This window comes from Pseudophryne corroboree, chromosome 8, assembly GCF_028390025.1.
Source record: "Pseudophryne corroboree isolate aPseCor3 chromosome 8, aPseCor3.hap2, whole genome shotgun sequence".
In the NCBI taxonomy this organism is placed as follows: domain Eukaryota; kingdom Metazoa; phylum Chordata; class Amphibia; order Anura; family Myobatrachidae; genus Pseudophryne; species Pseudophryne corroboree.
In genome coordinates, this window is record NC_086451.1 from 8738185 (window position 1) to 8756900 (window position 18716).

General features: G+C 48.3%; 1 protein-coding gene across 1 annotated transcript in view; it reads left to right on the top strand.

Annotated features, from left to right (window-relative positions):
- Window positions 1–2287: 2287 nt before the first annotated feature.
- Window positions 2288–18716, top strand: part of LOC134948044 (collagen alpha-1(I) chain-like) — a 327117-nt gene continuing 310688 nt past the window's right edge. The window contains exon 1 of the mRNA XM_063935802.1: window positions 2288–2560. Coding sequence (XP_063791872.1) covers window positions 2422–2560 — 139 coding nt within the window. The 5' untranslated portion in view covers window positions 2288–2421. The remainder of the gene's footprint in view (window positions 2561–18716) is intronic.

Consider the following 18716-nt stretch of genomic DNA (forward strand, 5'->3'; position numbering starts at 1 on the left):
GCCTGTTACACCAGCAGAGGGCAGTAATATACACACCTGATTTACACCAGCAGAGGGCGCTAATATACACGCCTGTTACACCAGCAGAGGGCAGTAATATACACACCTGATTTACACCAGCAGAGGGCAGTAATATACACGCCTGTTACACCAGCAGAGGGCAGTAATATACACGCCTGTTACACCAGCAGAGGGCAGTAATATACACGCCTGATTTACACCAGCAGAGGGCGGTAATATACACGCCTGATTTACACCAGCAGAGGGCGGTAATATACACGCCTGTTACACCAGCAGAGGGCAGTAATATACACGCCTGACTTACTCCAGCAGAGGGTGGTAATATACACGCCTGTTACACCAGCAGAGGGCAGTAATATACACGCCTGTTACACCAGCAGAGGGCGGTAATATACACGCCTGATTTACACCAGCAGAGGGCGGTAATATACACGCCTGATTTACACCAGCAGAGGGCAATAATATACACGCCTGTTACACCAGCAGAGGGCGCTAATATACACACCTGACTTACTCCAGCAGAGGGCAGTAATATACACGCCTGGTACACCAGCAGAGGGCGGTAATATACACGCCTGATTTACACCAGCAGAGGGCGGTAATATACACGCCTGACTTACTCCAGCAGAGGGTGGTAATATACACGCCTGATTTACACCAGCAGAGGGCGGTAATATACACGCCTGACTTACTCCAGCAGAGGGCGGTAATATACACACCTAATTTACTCCAGCAGAGGGCGGTAATATACACGCCTGTTACACCAGCAGAGGGCGCTAATATTCACGCCTGACTTACTCCAGCAGAGGGCAGTAATATACACGCCTGGTACACCAGCAGAGGGCGGTAATATACACACCTGATTTACACCAGCAGAGGGCGGTAATATACACGCCTGACTTACTCCAGCAGAGGGTGGTAATATACACGCCTGTTACACCAGCAGAGGGCGCTAATATACACGCCTGATTTACACCAGCAGAGGGCAGTAATATACACGCCTGTTACACCAGCAGAGGGCGGTAATATACACACCTGATTTACACCAGCAGAGGGCAGTAATATACACACCTGATTTACACCAGCAGAGGGCGCTAATATACACGCCTGATTTACACCAGCAGAGGGTGGTAATATACACGCCTGTTACACCAGCAGAGGGCGGTAATATACACGCCTGATTTACACCAGCAGAGGGCGGTAATATACACGCCTGACTTACGCCAGCAGAGGGTGGTAATATACACGCCTGTTACACCAGCAGAGGGCGCTAATATACACGCCTGATTTACACCAGCAGAGGTTGGTAATATACACGCCTGACTTACTCCAGCAGACGGCGCTAATATACACGCCTGATTTACACCAGCAGAGGGCGGTAATATACACACCTGTTACACCAGCAGAGGGCGGTAATATACACGCCTGATTTACACCAGCAGAGGGCAGTAATATACATGCCTGTTACACCAGCAGAGGGCGGTAATATACACGCCTGTTACACCAGCAGAGGGCGGTAATATACACACCTGATTTATGTCACTGTAATAATGCAAATACATTGTAGCATCCACATTTCTGCAGTACTAGCATAAGTGGGAGGTGCTCATTCCCATTCAATCAATCAGAAGTATATGACAATCGTAATCTGGATCACTGCGCATTTTGCATCAGGAGCCAGGCGCCTGCAAGTGGCCAACCTCCTAACAGGCGCATATGCGGCTTTTCTGGGCTCCAACCTTCATTCCATCTCCCTAAGCCCAAGGGACCATAAGTGCAACATGCGCCCCAGTCACCCAGGGAAGGGATATGTTAGTAAATTTTAGGTGCAATTTGCGGGGATAATAAAGCACAGGTAATGATGGCGTCCAGTAGTACATGAGACCCAGTATTGCAGTCCCCACTCTTATTGTATGGCCCTTATGGGAACGCAGGGAGACAGGCAGACCACCCAATCAGTGCCATGCCATGATGGGGGTTGTAGTACTGCTGTATAGGACCCTGGGAAATGTGGGGACCCCCAGCCCTGCTCACCCTGATAAGTATAAGGTCCTGCATTCACAATCCCTGCAAAACCTAATTCTCCTTTCATAAGTGTTCTGTGTGACACAGGTGCTGCCCCCCACCCCACCTGCTCAGCAGCAGCAGCAGCAGCAGCAGCAGCCGGGAGAGGGGGGACTGAGCCCCCCAGTGGGCGTGTCCTGTGTGGGGAGTGAGTCTGGGTCGGAGCTGCTGCTGCAGAGTCTGTGCACTGACTGGGCTGCAGCTCTGTCCTCACTGGGGGTCCCATGTGTGTGTGCCCCCGGTATAACTGTGCAGCCGCTGGGGGAGAGGTAGGTGCCCGGGGCTGGTAGGGAGGGGGCACTGCCATAGAGCACAGCAGTAGCATCGGGACGCTGGATGGGGGCTGCGGAGATGCACAGAGCTGCCCCCCGGGGGCCCGGCCAGCTGGGGGCGCTGCTCATGGCCGTACTGGTGGGCATTGCTGGAGCCTGGGTCACGGAGGACGCCTGGGAGGCAGGATCTGGCCAGATGGAAGGTAAGGACCGGGAAGGGTTAATGAGCCCTCAGCAGCTGTGTGATAGGATATTATATGTTACTTTGCATTATATGTTACTGTATATTATATGTTACTGTATATTATATGGTTACTGTGTATAATATGTATGAGGGCTCTGCAGGAGGTATGAGGCACTGTATAGACAGGGTAACATGTTATAACTACATCAATGCACTAACCCCCTCAGCTGTGTGATAGGATTATATTATATGGTTACTGTATATTATATGTCTGAGAACTCAGAGCTCACAATGTAACTTCTGCAGGAGGTATGAGGCACTGTACAGACAAGGTAACATGTTATAACTACATCAATGCACTAACCCCCTCTGCTGTGTGATAGGATTATATTATATGGTTACTGTATATTATATGTCTGAGAATTTAGAGCTCACAATGTAACTTCTGCAGGAGGTATGAGGCACTGTACAGGCAGGGTAACATGTTATAACTACATCAATGCACTAACCCCCTCAGCTGTGTGATAGGATTATATTATATGGTTACTGTATATTGTATGTCTGAAGACTCAGAGCTCACAGTGTAACTTCTGCAGGAGGTATGAGGCACTGTACAGACAGGGTAACATGTTACAGCTACATCAATGCACTAACCCCCTCTGCTGTGTGATAGGATTATATTATATGGTTACTGTATTATATGTCAGACAGATCGGAGCTCACAGTGTAACTTCTGGAGGAGGTATGAGGCACTGTACAGGCAGGGTATAATCTGCAACAGCTACATCAATGCACTAACCCCCCCCCCAGCTGTGTGACAGGATTATATTATATGGTTACTGTATATTATATGGTCCTGTATATTATATGTCTGAGGGCTCAGAGTTCACAGTGTAACTTCTGCAGGAGGTATGAGGCACTGTACAGGCAAGGTAACATCTGTTACAGCTGCATCAATGAACAATAATAGTTACATCAGTGTACATCAGACCAGCTATACAACAGGCCTGATGTTCCAACAAGACAGCGATATTTCAGGTGCTGCTGGGACTAGTAGTTCCAGTAGTGTCGGAGGTTTCCCGTCTCTGATGTATGTAATGTGACGTGTGTCCCCGGTCTCAGCCATCACTCTGGAGCATTTAGAGAAGTCTTTGGGGTCAGTTTTGTATTTAGTATTTGTTTTATCACCATATTTCCCACTTGTCCTACAATATTGATGAATCGCTGCCTTGCACCCCGGAGCCAGTGGTGACATCACAGACGTGAGAGACTTGTAGGGGTTCTGTATCTTAGTAAAGGTTTGTTTGGGGTTTTTGGTCATTTTTCCATCAGTATTGCAAACTGACCATTTACTAAAGTCAAATCCACTTTGCGGATAATAAAATCTTATTATGGCAGTGCGCGGCGCAAAAAGCGGTCATTGCAGGCGGTAAATGGCACCCGATGACGCAGGTTTGCTGCATAGCTGTGGGACTTGCTCCTTATATAACACCTGCAATTGTATGTCCATATATCTAGATAACGTGATTGTGGGTTTTTCTTTTTCTGTCATGCGTGTGTGATGATGTCATAACATGTATGGTAATGTATCAGTAAATGTAATTAACTTCTAGTAACGCTCACAGGTGTATATGTAAATGTTTCCATACATTGACAGGACTTGAGACGCCTGAGGTTATATCTGCTGAGCAGCGGAGTGTTCGCTATTGTTGTGTTGTCAGACATTTTCCACAAATGCGGCTCCCCCCAGCGTATTACAGGCAGGAAGCCTGCTCTGTGAGGGAAATATATATATATATTCATACATACTATATACATTCCCTCCTAGCCACAAATGTAAATAATCAGTTTGGCTCCGCTCTGGAAACTTTTACATGCATGTTTGTCTGTGATGTAAGTAAATGTGTTTCATATTGGAACATTTATAGTGAGTGGTCCCTCCGCGGAGGTTGGGGCATCCTTTAACACAATACTATATGTAAGACCAGACACAACGAGACACTGTGGGCGGGATGTACTAAGGGAAAAATGCGGTAAAACCCCTGCTGTTTTCGGTGGTTTTACCGCATTTTTAAATGTACTAAGACCACCGTTTTTTCGCCACCCAGGGTATCACCATCTCTGGATGGTGATACCCTATAGAAGCCTATGGGCTTCTTATCACCGGCCGCCGCAACCCGCTGCCCCCCGCCGCAGATGCCGACCTCCCTCCCCCCGGTATACCTTCCTCCAGGCAGCCTGGACCCTAAAGGTAAACTCCTCCTCCCCCTAACAACGCAGCCGGAGGTCCTTCTGGGTGCAGGGGGGAGAAGGAGGCGCCGGGGGCAGCCTGCTGCCTTGTTCCCAGCAGCTGAGGTGAAGGAGAGCCCCCGCACACCACCTTACAGGTATCACGGGGGGTCCCCGTTAGTACATATGCGAGGTCAGCGATGTATGTTAATACGTCCCGCCCACAAAGAGAAAACTGAGAAATGATGAAAGTTTGGTCCAGGTGAAAAAGAACTGAGAGACAGACAACTGAGACACTAAGGGGTCAATTCAATTAGGCGCAATGTCTATTGGACCCCAACAGCGGCACCCTATGGGGCATATTCATGTCTGCACAGATTTTTTTTTTTTTTAAACATTGGCGCTGGGTGTTTCTCGCAGCCGCAGGGTTTTTTCCATTCAATTGGAGGGAAAATGAGCCCCGGTGATTTCCATTAAATCACTGCGTCTTTTATGTCGCAGCACCAGAGCAAGTCTGATTTGTCCTAAAATCTTTAGTTTTAGGTAAAATTGTCGGGACCTGCTCTGGATCCCCCTGGACTCCATCACGGTAATGACTAATAAAGAAATAGGAAGTCTCCAATTAGCTTAATAAGTCCTTAATTACTCGCCTTCTGCAGGGCTGCTCTTGTCCTCCGGATCCAGACAGGCTGGACTTATGCAGCAGTGGTATATCTGAGTGTGTGTGTGACCCCGTGACCTTCTGACAGGTGTGTGACACCCCCCCCCCCCCCGTGTGTGTGTCTGTTGACAGCAGCAGGAAGAACTACATCTCCCAGCAGCCTTTTCCTCCCCCAGCATCCTCCCACATGATTTTGCCTACAAAAAAACCCAAGAAAACATTTTTTTTTTTTTCAAATTGGATACTGCGAGTATCGGGAATGCGCGTAACCGCGGTAATACAAGTTTGGACGCAAGGTTTGCAATTTTTTTCCCGTGCAAATCCTTGCACCTAATTGGATATGCCCACAAATGTCACATCTTAGTGATCAGCCCCATAGGGTCGCATATTAAAATACACAATTTAGGGGTTACCATATCTTATGCATATGAGTGCACTAAAGTGTGGGAAAGGCCACAGATTTAATTGGGACAATTGTTAAACACTGAGCTCAGGGACAACTGAGAAACACAGAGCTCAGGGACAACTGAGAAACAACAGAGAAACACAGAGCTCAGGGACAACAGAGAAACACACAGCTCAGGAAAAACTGAGAAACAACAGAGAAACACAGAGCTCAGGGACAACTGAGAAACAACAGAGAAACACAGAGCTCAGGGACAACTGAGAAACAACAGAGAAACACAGAGCTCAGGGACAACTGAGAGACAACAGAGAAACACAGAGCTCAGGGACAACTGAGAGACAGCAGAGAAACACAGAGCTCAGGGACAACTGAGAGACAACAGAGAAACACAGAGCTCAGGGACAACTGAGAGACAACAGAGAAACACAGAGCTCAGGGACAACTGAGAGACACAGATAAACACAGATCTCATGGACAACATAGAGACAACAGAGAAACACAGAGCTCAGGGACAACTGAGAAACAACAGAGAAACACAGAGCTCAGGGACAACTGAGAAACAACAGAGAAACACAGAGCTCAGGGACAACTGAGAAACACAGAGCTCAGGGACAACTGAGAGACAACAGAGAAACAGAGCTCAGGGACAACTGAAAGACAGCAGAGAAACACAGAGCTCAGGGACAACTGAGAGACAAAAGAGAAACACAGAGCTCAGGGACAACTGAGAGACAACAGAGAAACACAGAGCTCAGGGATAACTGAGAGACAACAGATAAACACAGAGCTCAGGGACAACTGAGAGACAACAGAGAAACACAGAGCTCAGGGACAACTGAGAGACACAGAGAAACACAGATCTCATGGACAACTTAGAGAGAACAGAGAAACACAGAGCTCAGGGACAACTGAGAGACAACAGAGAAACACAGAGCTCAGGGACAACTGAGAGACAGCAGATAAACACAGAGCTCAGGGACAACTGAGAGACAACAGAGAAACACAGAGCTCAGGGACAACTGAGAGACAACAGAGAAACACAGAGCTCAGGGACAACTGAGAGACAACAGAGAAACACAGAGCTCAGGGACAACTGAGAGACACATAGAAACACAGAGCTCAGGGACAACTGAGAGACAGCAGAGAAACACAGAGCTCAGGGACAACTGAGAGACAACTGAGAAACACAGAGCTCAGGGACAACTGAGAGACACAGAGAAACACAGAGCTCAGGGACAACTGAGAGACAGCAGAGAAACACAGAGCTCAGGGACAACTGAGAGACAACTGAGAAACACAGAGCTCAGGGACAACTGAGAGACACAGAGAAACACAGAGCTCAGGGACAACTGAGAGACACAGAGAAACACAGAGCTCAGGGACAACTGAGAGGCAACAGAGAAACACAGCTCAGGGACAACTGAGAGATAACAGAGAAACACAGAGCTCAGGGACAACTGAAACAACAGAGAAACACAGAGCTCAGGGACAACTGAGAGACACAGAGAAACACAGAGCTCAGGGACAACTGAGAGACAACAGAGAAACACAGAGCTCAGGGACAACTGAAACAACAGAGAAACACAGAGCTCAGGGACAACTGAAACAACAGAGAAACACAGAGCTCAGGGACAACTGAGAGACAACAGAGAAACAGAGAGCTCAGGGACAACTGAGAGACAACAGAGACACACAGATCAGGTACAACTGAGAGACAGCAGAGAAACACAGAGCTCAGGGACAACTGAGAGACAGCAGAGAAACACAGAGCTCAGGGACAACTGAGAGACAGCAGAGAAACACAGAGCTCAGGGACAACTGAGAGACACAGAGAAACACAGAGCTCAGGGACAACTGAAACAACAGAGAAACACAGAGCTCAGGGACAACAGAGAAACACAGAGCTCAGGGACAACTGAAACAGATAAACACAGAGTTCAGGGACAACTGAGAGACACAGAGAAACACAGCTCAGGGACAACTGAAACAACAGAGAAACACAGAGCTAAGGGACAACTGAGAGACAACAGAGAAACACAGAGCTCAGGGACAACTGAAACAGAAACACAGAGCTCAGGGACAACTGAGAGAAAACATAAACACAGAGCTCAGGGACAACCGAGAGACAACAGAGAAACACAGAGCTCAGGGACAACTGAGAGACACAGAAACATAGAGCTCAGGGACAACTGAGAGACAGCAGAGAAACACAGAGCTCAGGGACAACTGAGAGACACAGAGAAACACAGAGCTCAGGGACAACTGAAACAACAGAGAAACACAGAGCTCAGGGACAACTGAGAGACAACAGAGAAACAGAGAGCTCGGGGACAACTGAGAGACAACAGAGACACACAGATCAGGGACAACTGAGAGACAGCAGAGAAACACAGAGCTCAGGGACAACTGAGAGACAGCAGAGAAACACAGAGCTCAGGGACAACTTAGAGACAGAGAAACACAGAGCTCAGGGACAACTGAAACAACAGAGAAACACAGAGCTCAGGGACAACTGAGAGACACATAGAAACACAGAGCTCAGGGACAACTGAAACAACAGAGAAACACAGAGCTCAGGGACAACTGAGAGACAACAGAGAAACACAGAGCTCAGGGACAACTGAAACAGGTAAACACAGAGCTCAGGGACAACTGAAACAACAGATAAACACAGAGCTCAGGGACAACTGAGAGAAAACAGAAACACAGAGCTCAGGGACAACTGATAACAGAAACACAGAGCTCAGGGACAACTGAGAAACAACAGAGAAACACAGAGCTCAGGGACAACTGAGACAACAGAGAAACACAGATCTCAGGGACAACTGAGAGACACAGAGAAACAGAGAGCTCGGGGACAACAGAGACGCACAGATCAGGGACAACCGAGAGACAGCTGAGAAACACAGAGCTCAGGGACAACTGAGAGACAGCTGAGAAACACAGAGCTCAGGGACAACTGAGAGACAACAGAGAAACAGAGCTCAGGGATAACTGAGAGACAACAGAGAAACACAGATCAGGGACAACTGAGAGACAGCAGAGAAACACAGAGCTCAGGGATAACTGAGACAACAGAGAAACACAGATCTCAGGGACAACTGAGAGACACAGAGAAACATAGAGCTCAGGGACAACTGAGAGACAACAGAGACACACAGATCAGGGACAACTGAGAGACAGCTGAGAAACACAGAGCTCAGGGACAACTGAGAAACAGCTCTCGGGGACAACTGAGAGACAACAGAAACACAGATCTCAGAGATAACTGAGACAACAGAGACACACAGATCTCAGGGACAACTGAGAGACAACAGAGACACACAGATCAGGGACAACCGCGAGACAGCTGAGAAACACAGAGCTCAGGGACAACTGAGAGATAGCTGAGAAACAGCTCTCGAGGACAACTGAGAGACAACAGAAACACAGATCTCAGAGACAGCTGAGAAACACAGAGCTCAGGGACAACTGAGAGAAAACAGAGAAACACAGAACTCAGGGAAAACAGAGACAGCTGAGAAATACAGAGCTCAGGGACAACTGAGAGACAGCTGAGAAACACAGAGCTCAGGGACAACTGAGAGACAGCTGAGAAACAGAGTTCAGGGACAACTGAGAGACAGCAGAGAAACACAGAGCTCAGGGACAACTGAGAGACACAGAGAAACAGAGCTCAGGGACAACTGAAACAACAGAGAAACACAGAGCTCAGGGACAACTGAAACAACAGAGAAACACAGAGCTCAGGGACAACTGAGAAACAACAGAGAAACACAGCTCAGGGACAACTGAGAGACACAGAGAAACACAGAGCTCAGGGACAACTGAGAGACAACAGCGAAACACAGAGCTCAGGGACAACTGCAACAACAGATAAACACAGAGCTCAGGCACAACTGAAACAACAGAGAAACACAGAGCTCAGGGACAACTGAAACAACAGAGAAACACAGAGCGCAGGGACAACTGAGAAACAACAGAGAAACACAGAGCTCAGGGACAACTGGAACAACAGATAAACACAGAGCTCAGGGACAACTGAGAGAAACAGAGAGCTCGGGGACAACTGAGAGACAACAGATATACACAGATCAGGGACAACCGAGAGACAGCTGAGAAACACAGAGCTCAGGGACAACTGAGAGACAGCTGAGAAACACAGAGCTCAGGGACAACTGAGAGACAACAGAGAAACAGAGCTCAGGGATAACTGAGAGACAACAGAGAAACACAGATCAGGGACAACTGAGAGACAGCAGAGAAACACAGAGCTCAGGGACAACAGAGAAACACAGAGCTCAGGGACAACTGAGAGACACAGAGAAACACAGAGCTCAGGGATAACTGAGAGACAACAGAGAAACACAGATCAGGGACAACTGAGAGACAACAGAGAAACACAGAGCTCAGGGACAACTGAGAGACAGCAGAGCTCAGGGACAAGTGAGAGAAAACAGAGAAACACAGAACTCAGGGAAAACAGAGACAGCTGAGAAATACAGAGCTCAGGGACAACTGAGAGACAGCTGAGAAACACAGAGCTCAGGGACAACTGAGAGACAGCTGAGAAACAGAGTTCAGGGACAACTGAGAGACAGCAGAGAAACACAGAGCTCAGGGACAACTGAGAGACACAGAGAAACAGAGCTCAGGGACAACTGAGAGACAGAGAAACACAGAGCTCAGGGACAACTGAAACAACAGAGAAACACAGAGCTCAGGGACAACTGAGAAACAACAGAGAAACACAGAGCTCAGGGACAACTGAGAGACACAGAGAAACAGAGCTCAGGGACAACTGAGAGACACAGAGAAACACAGAGCTCAGGGTCAACTGAGAGACAACAGAGAAACACAGAGCTCAGGTATAACTGGAACAACAGATAAACACAGAGCTCAGGGACAACTGAAACAACAGAGAAACACAGAGCGCAGGGACAACTGAGAAACAACAGAGAAACACAGAGCTCAGGGACAACTGGAACAACAGATAAACACAGAGCTCAGGGACAACTGAGAGAAACAGAGAGCTCGGGGACAACTGAGAGACAACAGAGAAACAGAGCTCAGGGATAACAGAGACAACAGAGAAACACAGATCAGGGACAACTGAGAGACAGAAACACAGAGCTCAGGGACAACTGAGTAACACAGAGCTCAGGGACAACTGAGAGACACAGAGAAACACAGATCTCATGGATAACTGAGAGACAACAGAGAAACACAGATCAGGGACAACTGAGAGACAACAGAGAAACACAGAGCTCAGGGACAACTGAGAGACAGCAGAGAAACACAGAGCTCAGGGACAACTGAGACAACAGAGACACACAGATCTCAGGGACAACTGAGAGACAACAGAGACACACAGATCAGGGACAACCGAGAGACAGCTGAGAAACACAGACCTCAGGGACAACTGAGAGACAACTGAGAAACACAGATCTCAGGGACAACTGAGAGACAACAGAAACACAGATCTCAGAGACAGCTGAGAGACAGCTTAGAAACACAGAGCTCAGGGACAACTGAGAGAAAACAGAGAAACACAGAACTCAGGGAAAACAGAGACAGCTGAGAAATACAGAGCTCAGGGACAACTGAGAGACACAGAGAAACACAGAGCTCCGGGACAACTGAAACAACAGATAAACACAGAGCTCAGGGACAACTGAGAGACAACAGAGAAACGGAGAGCTCGGGGACAACTGAGAGACAACAGAGACACACAGATCAGGGACAACTGAGAGACAACAGAGAAACACAGAGCTCAGGGACAACTGAGAGACAGCAGAGAAACACAGAGCTCAGGGACAACTTAGAAACAGAGAAACACAGAGCTCAGGGACAACTGAAACAACAGAGAAACACAGAGCTCAGTGACAACTGAGAGACACAGAGAAACACAGAGCTCAGGGACAACTGAAACAACAGAAACACAGAGCTCAGGGACAACTGAGAGACAACAGAGAAACACAGAGCTCAGGGACAACTGAAACATGAACACAGAGCTCAGGGACAACTGAAACAACAGATAAACACAGAGCTCAGGGACAACTGAGAGAAAAGAGAAACACAGAACTCAGGGACAACTGATAGATAACAGAAACACAGAGCTCAGGGACAACTGAGAGACAACAGAGAAACACAGAGCTCAGGGACAACTGAAACAACAGAGAAACACAGAGCTCAGGGACAACTGAGAAACAACAGAGAAACACAGAGCTCAGGGAAAACTGAGAGACAGCAGAGAAACAGAGCTCAGGGACAACTGAGAGAAACAGAGCTCAGGGACAACTGAGAGACACAGAGAAACACAGAGCTCAGGGACAACTGAGAGACAACAGAGAAACACAGAGCTCAGGGACAACTGGAACAACAGATAAACACAGAGCTCAGGGACAACTGAAACAACAGAGAAACACAGAGCTCAGGGACAACTGAAACAACAGAGAAACACAGAGCTCAGGGACAACTGGAACAACAGATAAACACAGAGCTCAGGGACAACTGAGAGAAACAGAGCTCGGGGACAACTGAGAGACAACAGAGATACACAGATCAGGGACAACCGAGAGACAGCTGAGAAACACAGAGCTCAGGGACAACTGAGAGACAGCTGAGAAACACAGAGCTCAGGGACAACTGAGAGACAACAGAGAAACAGAGCTCAGGGATAACTGAGAGACAACAGAGAAACACAGATCAGGGACAACTGAGAGACAGCAGAGAAACACAGAGCTCAGGGACAACGGAGAGACAACAGAGGAACACGGAGCTCAGGGACAACTGAGAAACACAGAGAAACACAGAGCTCAGGGATAACTGAGAGACAACAGAGAAACACAGATCAGGGACAACTGAGAGACAACAGAGAAACACAGAGCTCAGGGACAACTGAGAGACAGCAGAGAAACACAGAGCTCAGGGACAACTGAGAGACAACAGAGAAACACAGAGCTCAGGGACAACTGAAACATGAACACAGAGCTCAGGGACAACTGAAACAACAGATAAACACAGAGCTCAGGGACAACTGAGAGAAAACAGAAACACAGAGCTCAGGGACAACTGATAGATAACAGAAACACAGAGCTCAGGGACAACTGAGAGACAACAGAGAAACACAGAGCTCAGGGACAACTGGAACAACAGATAAACACAGAGCTCAGGGACAACTGAAACAACAGAGAAACACAGAGCTCAGGGACAACTGAAACAACAGAGAAACACAGAGCTCAGGGACAACTGGAACAACAGATAAACACAGAGCTCAGGGACAACTGAGAGAAACAGAGCTCGGGGACAACAGAGAGACAACAAAGATTCACAGATCAGGGACAACCGAGAGACAGCTGAGAAACACAGAGCTCAGGGACAACTGAGAGACAGCTGAGAAACACAGAGCTCAGGGACAACTGAGAGACAACAGAGAAACAGAGCTCAGGGATAACTGAGAGACAACAGAGAAACACAGATCAGAGACAACTGAGAGACAGCAGAGAAACACAGAGCTCAGGGACAACGGAGAGACAACAGAGAAACACGGAGCTCAGGGACAACTGAGAGACACAGAGAAACACAGAGCTCAGGGATAACTGAGAGACAACAGAGAAACACAGATCAGGGACAACTGAGAGACAACAGAGAAACACAGAGCTCAGGGACAACTGAGAGACAGCAGAGAAACACAGAGCTCAGGGACAACTGAGAGACAACAGATAAACACAGAGCTCAGGGATAACTGAGACAACAGAGACACACAGATCTCAGGGACAACTGAGAGACAACAGAGAAACACAGATCAGGGACAACCGAGAGACAGCTGAGAAACACAGAGCTCAGGGACAACTGAGAGACAGCTGAGAAACAGCTCTCGAGGACAACTGAGAGACAACAGAAACACAGATCTCAGAGACAGCTGAGAGACAGCTGAGAAACACAGAGCTCAGGGACAACTGAGAGAAAACAGAGAAACACAGAACTCAGGGAAAACAGACAGCTGAGAAATACAGAGCTCAGGGACAACTGAGAAATAGAGTTCAGGGACAACTGAGAGACAGCTGAGAAACAGAGTTCAGGGACAACTGAGAGACACTATACTTACGACTTTATCCCCGTTTTCGGGGTTTAAGCCGCAAATATACAATGATAAATAGGCCCCATAGAGAGAGAAGAGGTGAGAGACCTGACAAGGAGAGTGGGGACATTCTGGGCCTATTCCTACAAGGTCCTGTATGTAATGCTGGTTACCTGCACATTTAACACAAACCTGTCATCTGGGTGCAGTACCTCTTTACCACAAGCAGGGGGCTACTTGAGTTTGTTTGGAAACTTAAATGCCAACTTTCCATACTGACGAGCGATGTGACAGTGACCAATCAGGAGACAAAGATTTTTTTTATTTATTAATTACAAATTGCTGCCCTATTTAGAAGATGTAACATTGCTACAGGCTTAATGGAAACGACATAACGTGCAGCTTTGCTACCCAGAAAACCTTGCGGCAGGATGGTTCCATCTACTGTGATTAGCGGATCGGGGTCAGAGGGATTCTGGGACCCCGGGGGAAATGGCGCTACCTTTTTATTATGAAATGTTACCCCTATAAGCGAAACCATAACGCGTTCCCTGGCATGCAGCCACGTTATGTGCATTTCATTTATAAATGGCTTGTAAGTGGAATCGGGCCAGGCCATGACCTCATTCTGACTGTTGTCAAACAAACGTCAAGCCGCTCGGGGGTTTGTGCGCACTTCTGAATAGTACAGAAAGAGGTTTCCCTTCGGCCTCGTTGGTACTCGCCGTTTTCATGTATGTCCTGTTTGTTTAGTTATGCTGACTGACCGGCGATGCCAATCTTTTCATGAGGGCAGAAATTGCCCCAATTCTTCTTCTTCATGTGCTCTTTTCTGTAGGGATCAGTGATCCTTATGTTAGACTCTGCCCGGCCTGTGTGCTCTGTATACCCTTTCTGTTGCAGGTGCGGGACAATGTCAAGGGACCCAGACCCTGCATTCTCTAATGGTTAGTCACGCCTCTGTGGTGGCTGGCCACACCCCTAAACATTGGCCCCCTATAACTGCATCCCCCCGGCGGGCCCTTCATGACCCAGTTCAACACTGCTGTCAGTACATGTTATCGATGGCCTGCCACCATCGCTTGTAAACCGTTCTGTGGCACGCTGGTGCGCCATGTAGCGATGTACTTGTGTAAACGCACAGGACTTCTGCTGCGGTAACCGGGTTTCTCCCTGTGGTGTACACAGCAGACGTTACCTAACATTGGAACCCCGCTATTGGAACGCAGAGTGTGATGGCCACCGCCATGGAATCTGAGTAACCATCCCCATAGGAATTAATTATTGGTGGTTCTGAACCATTGGTTAGTGATGGCCGTCCCTACCCAGAATGGGACTGTGTTTTTCAGAGGAGTGCTGCTTGCTCCAATTTGGGGGTTGGGGTGTACACACAGAGCCGACTTTGGGCCTAATTCAGACCTGATCGCAAAAGCAAAATCTTTCTCTAATGGGCAAAACCATGCTGCAGTGCAGGTGGGGCAGATGTAACATGTGCAGAGAGAGTTAGATGTGGGTGGGTTATATTGTTTCCGTGCAGGGTAAATACTGGCTGCTTTATTTTTACACTGCAATTTAGATTTCAGTTTGAACACACCCCACCCAAATCTAACTCTCTCTGCACATGTTACATCTGCCCCACCTGCACTGCTCATGGTTTTGACCATTAGAGAAAAATGTTGTTGTTGCGATCGGTTCTGAATTAGGCCCTTTATTTCCACCACTAGCTCTTTGACATGCAGACAGATTGCTAGTAGCATGGTAAAATGGGTTTTCCCCCCTGGCTTCGAGAGTATATAGAACTTATGCGCCGTTCCCTACTCTCCCAGCATTCCCTGGAGTGTCCCGCACTAGGGTAAGATCTCCCACATCTGAGAAGAGCGCTCCATTCCCCGGGATAAGTACTCACTATTCCATGCAGTGGCCGATGATATAACAGGTCGCATCACCGTACCTCTTACCCCATCCGTAACTTGATGATGTAAAACACATTGGGTTAGAGTTATCAAAATCTTGGAGAGACAAAGTGGGTAGAGATAAAGGGGGTAATTCAGAGTTGATCATAGCAGCAAAGTTGTTAGCAGTTGGGCAAAACCATGTAACGTGCAGAGAGAGTTAGATTTGGGTGGGTTATATTGTTTCTGTGCAGGGTAAATACTGGCTGCTTTATTTTTACACTACAATTTAGATTTCAGTTTGAACACACTACACCCAAATCTAACTCTCTCTGCACATGTTACATCTGCCCCACCTGCAGTGCACGTGGTTTTGCCCAACTGCTAACAAATTTGCTGCTGCGATCAGATCTGAATTAGGCCCAAAGTACCAGCCAATCAGCTCCCAAGTGTCATTTCTCTGACGTCCTAAGTGGATGCTGGGACTCCGTAAGGACCATGGGGAATAGCGGCTCCGCAGGAGACTGGGCACAACTAAAAGAAAGCTTTAGACTACTGGTGTGCACTGGCTCCTCCCCCTATGACCCTCCTCCAGACTTCAGTTAGAATCTTGTGCCCGGCTGAGCTGGATGCACACTAGGGGCTCTCCTGAGCTCCTAGAAAGAAAGTATATTTAGGTTTTCTCTGACGTCCTAGTGGATGCTGGGACTCCATCAGGACCATGGGGAATAGCGGCTCCGCAGGAGACAGGGCACAAAATTTAAAAGTTTGACCACTAGGTGGTGTGTACTGGCTCCTCCCCCTATGACCCTCCTCCAAGCCTCAGTTAGGTTTTTGTGCCCGTCCGAGCAGGGTGCAATCTAGGTTGCTCTCCTAAAGAGCTGCTTAGAAAAAGTTTGTTAGGTTTTTTATTTTCAGTGAGTCCTGCTGGCAACAGGCTCACTGCAACGAGGGACTTAGGGGAGAAGAAGTGAACTCACCTGCGTGCAGGATGGATTTGCTTCTTAGGCTACTGGACACTAGCTCCAGAGGGACGATCACAGGTACAGCCTGGATGGGTCACCGGAGCCGCGCCGCCGACCCCCTTGCAGATGCCGAATAGAGAAGAGGTCCAGAAACCGGCGGCAGAAGACGTCTCAGTCTTCATGAGGTAGCGCACAGCACTGCAGCTGTGCGCCATTGCTCTCCGCACACTTCACACCAGCGGTCACTGAGGGTGCAGGGCGCTGGGGGGGGCGCCCTGGGCAGCAATGTAATATACCTATTCTGGCTAAAATATATCACATATAGCCCCTGGGGCTATATGGATGTATTTAACCCCTGCCAGGTTCCAAAAAAACCGGGAGAAGAAGCCCGCCGAAAAGGGGGCGGGGCCTATTCTCCTCAGCACACAGCGCCATTTTCCTGCCCAGCTCCGCTGCGAGGAAGGCTCCCAGGACTCTCCCCTGCACTGCACTACAGAAACAGGGTAAAAACAGAGAGGGGGGGCACTTATTGGCGATATTTATAATATTTGAGCTGCTATAAAGGGAACACACTTATTAAGGTTGTCCCTATATATATATCTATAGCGCTTGGGTGTGTGCTGGCAAACTCTCCCTCTGTCTCCCCAAAGGGCTAGTGGGGTCCTGTCTTCTATCAGAGCATTCCCTGTGTGTCTGCTGTGTGTCGGTACGTGTGTGTCGACATGTATGAGGACGATGTTGGCGTGGAGGCGGAGCAATTGCCTGTAATGGTGATGTCACCCCCTAGGGAGTCGACACCAGAATGGATGGCTTTGTTTATGGAATTACGGGATAGTGTCAGCACGCTACAAAAGTCGGTTGACGACATGAGACAGCCGGCAAACCAGCTAGTACCTGTCCAGGCGTCTCAGACACCGTCAGGGGCTGTAAAACGCCCTTTACCTCAGTCGGTCGACACAGACCCAGACACTGACACTGAATCCAGTGTCGACGGTGAAGAAACAAACGTATTTTCCAGTAGGGCCACACGTTATATGATCACGGCAATGAAGGAGGCTTTGCATATCTCTGATACTGCAAGTACCACAAAAAGGGGTATTATGTGGGGTGTGAAAAAACTACCGATAGTTTTTCCTGAATCAGAGGAACTGAATGAAGTGTGTGATGAAGCGTGGGTTACCCCAGATAGAAAACTGCTAATTTCAAAGAAGTTATTGGCATTATACCCTTTCCCGCCAGAGGTTAGGGCGCGCTGGGAAACACCTCCTAGGGTGGATAAGGCGCTCACACGCTTATCAAAGCAAGTGGCGTTACCGTCTCCTGATACGGCCGCCCTCAAGGATCCAGCTGATAGGAGGCTGGAGAATACATTAAAAAGTATATACACACATACGGGTGTTATACTGAGACCAGCAATCGCCTCAGCCTGGATGTGCAGTGCTGGCGTGGCTTGGTCGGAGTCACTGTCTGAAAATATTGATACCCTGGATAGGGACAGTATTTTACTGACTATAGAGCAGTTAAAGGATGCATTTCTTTATATGCGAGATGCACAGAGAGATATTTGCACTCTGGCATCAAGAGTAAGTGCGATGTCCATATCTGCCAGAAGAAGTTTATGGACGCGCCAGTGGTCAGGTGATGCGGATTCCAAACGACATATGGAAGTATTGCCGTATAAGGGGGAGGAATTATTTGGGGTCGGTCTATCGGATCTGGTGGCCACGGCAACGGCCGGAAAATCCACCTTTTTACCCCAGCTCACCTCCCAGCAGAAAAAGCCGCAGGCTTTTCAGCCGCAGTCCTTTCGTTCCTATAAGAACAAACGAGCAAAAGGACATTCATATTTGCCCCGAGGCAAAGGAAAGGGTAAGAGACTGCAACAAGCAGCTCCTTCCCAGGAGCAGAAGCCCTCCCCGGCTTCTACAAAGGCGTCAGC